Below are 5,309 nucleotides of genomic sequence, written 5' to 3' on the forward strand. Positions count from 1 at the left end.
ATGCTTTCTTCCAAATGACTTGGAGTCTTTGCTGCTTTGAAATTCTCAGTTCATTTATGAAACCATGAAGTCTTAGGGTTTAAAAGGGACCTTGGAAGGCTTCTACTCTGTTCTCATCACACACACTATATGGGCTCAGCTGAATGGACTAGCCCAGTCAATAGAAGAACAACAGACTACTCAACAGAAATAGGACTTCCTATTCCCAGCTTTCCCCAGAGTCCTGCTTCTGACCTCACCCATCAGGCCCCAGTCCTCTCGAACTTTCCCTGACTGAGCCCTGCCCCACCAGGAGCTACCCTCCCAAACCCTGTGTAGCGTTATACATAATGGAGGAAAGAAAAGGTGGTTTTGTTTTAGACAGGGGGATACTCTTGAAAGACTATTCCATGCACCATAAAATCCTTCTCTGTCTCCCAAATTTTCATTGTTCTGCTTTATCAGGTCCCTTATTGAGGCTACAAAATACTTTCCCTGTTCCCAGGGGAATATGTGATTAAGACAAAGATAGTAAGTAACTTCATGTAATAACTAGCTCCTGAAGGTATCAGATAGAATGATCATAGAACTCTTGTTTCTACAACAAAGATACTAAGTAACCATGTAATAACCAGTTCCTAAGGGTATCAGATCGATTGCTCATAGAGCTTGGCTTCTCCCCCATCAGCTAGGGCTGGAAACCACATAAATATATAGACTGGGGGGAGGGAGGGTTAACAGCTAGATAACCACTAAGCTCTCTTGACATTCTGAAGTCGTAGGATCCTGTGTCTTGGCAACATAGCATCAAGTTAGCCTCCTGAAATGCAATCTCAATTCTCTCCAGAAATCCAGTCCATTCTCCTGACACTATGCAGCACTTGTTTAAACTAGCCCAAATGACACCTCCCAACCTTGCAAATAGCTACATGAGATGGTTTACCAATTAGCTCTTTTTACTTTGTCTTGGGAGGGAGAAATGCAGGGCAATTGGGGTTAAGTGACTTGTCCAAGGTCACACAGCTAGTAAGTGTGTCAAGTGTCTGATTTCAAATTTGAACTCAGGTCCTCCTGACTCTAGGTCGTCTAATGCTCTATTTACAGCCACCTAGCTGCCCCACAGTTATCCCTTTTGAGGAGACATTCAGGTGGTAAAATAAATCCTCTACTTACCACTTAGTATCAGTTACTTAAGTTGGGTAAGTGGTTGTTTTTTTTTTAATCTTAAGCCTCACTTGGTCATTGTTTGGACCCTGATGGCTCAGAGTAAATGTAAATAGCAGTTTTCTGTTTTGGCCAGAAACCTGAGGGTTTTCCCCTCCCAAATTGATTTTATTTTTTTAAACTAGGTGAAAGAGGCCATTCTTTGCCTCATTTCTTGCCTAATCTTAATCACTAAATGGGCATTGTCTCAGTCAAACTGAGACCTGGGAAAGACCTTATTTTAAAAAGGCCAAGGTTTCCCACTGCATCCAGGGCCATCTCCAGTTGTCTTGATCCATATCTCACCACTGTGGACCCAGATGGCTCTGGAGGAAAGAGTAAGGCTAGTGACTTTGCACAGCCCTCCCTCACTTAAATCCAATTCACTTGCAAGTCATGGCAGCACTCTCCCGATGCTGTGATCCTCTTTGAGAATGAAGGACAAACAATAACAAGTAGCTTTTTTTTTTATCTTAAGATTTCACCTCTCTCAGTAATCTCTCCCAATATTGTACTGTCAAGAAGTCCATCATTATGTGTAAATTAATCTCTTAGAACGAGGAACCTCAGTAATTTAATTATTTCATGTAGAGCCCATAACAGATTGTAAGCCGTCTTGGGGAGGGAGAGGGAGAAAATTTAAAATTTATGGAAGTGAATGGTGAAAACTAAAAATAAATAATTTAATTTTTAAAATAAAATATAACTTAAAATGAAACTAAAAGTTAAAAAAAATAATTTAATTATTTCCACACATTTGAGTGCGCATTATGGGTAAGAAACTATGTATCATAAGAGATACAAAGATGTTCCAGGTAGACTTCCCCAGTTATTGGCCTCTAATGACTAAAACCACTAATTCATGAATTTTTGGTTGGCAGATGAAGATCTGGGTCTCTAATATCTTTCTGTTGCCTATCTTTCTATTGCCAGTGGCGAGACAGCATTCAAGGCTATGGTAGAATCGTTTGGCTGGGCCCGGCGCCCCATGCTGGAGCGAATCCACCTAATGCGGAAAGATGTGCCTATCACTATGATCTATGGAGCCAACACCTGGATAGATACCAGTACTGGAGAGAAAGTAAAACTTAGGAGGCCAGGCTCCTATGTCCGAGATGTGGTAAGTTAGGGCAGAATGGGGAATGACAACAGAGATGAAAAAAATATTGTAGGCTGAAAATCAGAGCACTGATATGACTCTGTCTAGGTGGATGAGAACATGTAAAGCAGAAGAGGAAAAAATTGTCTTACGACTTAGCTGGTGAGGGACAGTAGAACAAGTGGGGGTAACCTATGAAATCCTTTCTTAGTATCAGAGTTAAGAGTTGAGTTAGTCAGTCAACAAGCATTCATTGAATGCCGGCCATGTGCCAGGCATCATGCAAACTGCTGAAAACATAAAGAAAGGCAAAAGATAGTCCCTGCTCTCAAGGAGTTCACAGTCTAGCAGATGAGACAAAATACAACCATGTACAAACGATAAATCAGAGATAATGAACTGAGGGAATGCACTGGCATTAATGAAGGTTAGGAAAGGTTTCTTGTAGAAGTTGAGATTTTAGCTGAGACTTCAAAGAGGCTAAGAAACAGATAAGCAAAGATGGACCCAAAGGCCCAGGCCAGGGGAGGGGAACCTGTGGCCTCAAAGCCACATGTGGCCCTCTAGGTCCTCAAGTGCTGCCCTTTGACTGAATCACTCTCTGAAATTTGGTTTCCTTTGGGCAAGCACTTTGCCCCCTCCCTGACCCAGACTATTGCATAGCTAAATATAGATGTGGCCAAAATATCACCTGAATAATTCTCAACTAGTACCATGTTTATACTGTCTGCAGAAGGCATTTAAATACTTCTGCACTGTTTCATACTATGGTTTTTACCAGAGGTAATGACAGTGGTGGGGAAGATGATGGTGACTGGCCACTGAAATTCTTCCTTTTTTTCTTTTTATGGACCTTTCCTATTAACATAAGATAGTATTTTTGAATGGGATGAATCTAACTTTGGGCTCTAGGTTGCTCCCTCTACGGTTAGAGGGCCAGGCCAAAGGTGGGTGAATGGAACTTGGGGAAACAAATGGTGCCTTAAGTTCTAATAGCTATCATGGGAGCCCTCCAAGTTCTTGTGAGCAAGATAATTTGAGTAGTAGTGGATTGAAGGTAGAAAGAATTTAGTTGTAGTAGGACTTTTTAATCTCTAGGAAGATTTCCCCCATCCCACTTCTGTTTATTTCTCCTTCCTCCTGTAGGCTATTGAGGGTGCCTCACACCATGTCTATGCAGACCAACCACACATCTTCAATTCTGTAGTGGAAGAGATCTGTGAGTCAGTCGACTGAGCCGCCATCCTCAGGAAAGAAAAAAAGAGCACAGGAGACTCAGCCCTCATCTCCCTCTCCACTTCCTTCTCTCCTTACCCTCACCCACTAATATGTCTCCTAGACAGTCACAAATTCTTTCTAGGGGTGGGGCAGGACCATGGTGATAGAACAGCCCCTCCTGTCAACGTCCTGGAGATGAGAGGCAGTACTGGCCTGGGGCCCCCCACCTTAGGGATTTCTGTAAAGGATCTTAGATCCCATCCCATTCTCTCATGCCAAAGTGTTAACAATCAGTTGGTTTTAAGTGTTGCATAAATCTAGAGATCTCTTTATGTATTTCTACTCTCCTTATACATAATGTGCCAAAGGGTAGGGATCACCTCTCCTCATCTAGAACAGAGAAATTAGAACTATCAAGCCTTTCCCAGATTGGGAAGATTGAGGATTTCCCATGACTGTTGTTGGGAATAGGCCTGCCCTCTGTAGAAACATCTCATAATTTCCCACCTTTTTTCTCTGGGCTGTAGCACAGACCCACTTTCATTACACTGAACCTATCCTGAGGCCTGTAAACCTTATTCCTTTGGATGATTCGAAATTTAAATACTTTTCAATTTAATCCTTAGTGATTTTTTTTAAAGTCTTAGAGCTAGAGAAGCCCTTAGAGATCATCTGCTCTAGTCTCTTTATCTTACACCAGAAACAATGGAGGCCTAAATAAATAAATGATTTATCTAACGGCCCAAGGTTAGTCAGTGGCAAAGCTGGGACTAGATCCCAGGCCTCCTGAAACTTCCAGCATCTCCTCTACATGACACTGCTTCTCCAAATTTTGTATTCTTAGAGAATGAAGCTCTCCAGCTGCCATAAATATATGGATCTATCTGAGTTATTAACTCCAGCTGTCAACCCATTTATATGTCTCAGTGTTCCGCTCCCACCTAGGATGGGGCAGCAGCAGTCCCCCTCCTGGTTCCACCTCAGCTTGAGCTGGCATTAAACCATAGATAAAGCCAAATATTCTGCTGCCCCCTCCTGACTATTCACTAGGAGGCCTTGGAGTCTCCCTCTGTGCCTTGGGCATTGAAGCCCCTTATGGACTAAGAGTGATCCCCTGTGGGGAGCTAAGGGTAATGACTTCAACCCCTCCCCCATTGCTGGACTCCCCTAGTATTAACAAAATCTTGCTACTGGCTATCAGTCCCACCTCAAAGCCCCTGGTCCTATTGGGGAACCTCATGCCAATTTGTACTCAGTGCAAAGATTGCCCTCATTGTGTGGCTCAATCTCAGCCCTTTGCCACTGTTGCCAATTTAGTCTTGCTACCGGTCTACCAACTTCCTATGTCTCAATGGGGCATTGCTGTAGGCTCTGCCCTGGGGTGCTAGGTAGTGTCAATGAGACTAGCCACCTAATGCAGAGTATCTTCCATCTACCCCTCTTTACTAATTTTTTAAACAGGTATTTCAACAATATTTGTACCAGCCCACTCACCTTAGGGTCCTTTTCTGTATTAATAAAGAAGTGAGGAAAATGCTTAAATTATTGATAATTAGTATTTTGTCCAGGGCTCTGGGGATGGTATCAAATACAGATTATTGTTCAATCCTATCCGACTTTTCGTTACCCCATGAACCATAGCATACCAATACTGTCCATGAAGTTTTCTTAACAGATACTGGAGTGGTTTGCCATTTCCTTCTCCAGTATTGAGATTAAGGGAAACATGTTAAGTGGCTTGCCCAGGGTCATGTAGCTAGTAAGGGTCTGAGGTTGGATTTGACTTCAGGTCTTCTTGACTCCAGGCCCA

At 42.7% G+C, this 5,309-nt stretch overlaps 1 protein-coding gene across 2 annotated transcripts in view; it reads left to right on the forward strand.

Moving 5' to 3' along the window:
• The window catches only part of ABHD4 (abhydrolase domain containing 4, N-acyl phospholipase B), a 17,409-nt gene extending 12,368 nt beyond the window's left edge, over positions 1-5,041 (forward strand). For both annotated transcript variants that reach the window (XM_069097795.1, XM_069097794.1), the window contains 2 exons: positions 2,116-2,302; positions 3,428-5,041. In XM_069097795.1, the coding sequence (XP_068953896.1) occupies positions 2,116-2,302; positions 3,428-3,517 (277 nt within the window). In that variant the 3' untranslated portion in view covers positions 3,518-5,041. The remainder of the gene's footprint in view (positions 1-2,115; positions 2,303-3,427) is intronic.
• The last annotated feature ends 268 nt before the right edge of the window (positions 5,042-5,309 follow it).

This window comes from Petaurus breviceps, unplaced genomic scaffold (assembly GCF_028583685.1).
Source record: "Petaurus breviceps papuanus isolate PSGF00001 unplaced genomic scaffold, PetGlider_PUasm1.0 37, whole genome shotgun sequence".
Lineage (NCBI taxonomy): Eukaryota > Metazoa > Chordata > Mammalia > Diprotodontia > Petauridae > Petaurus > Petaurus breviceps.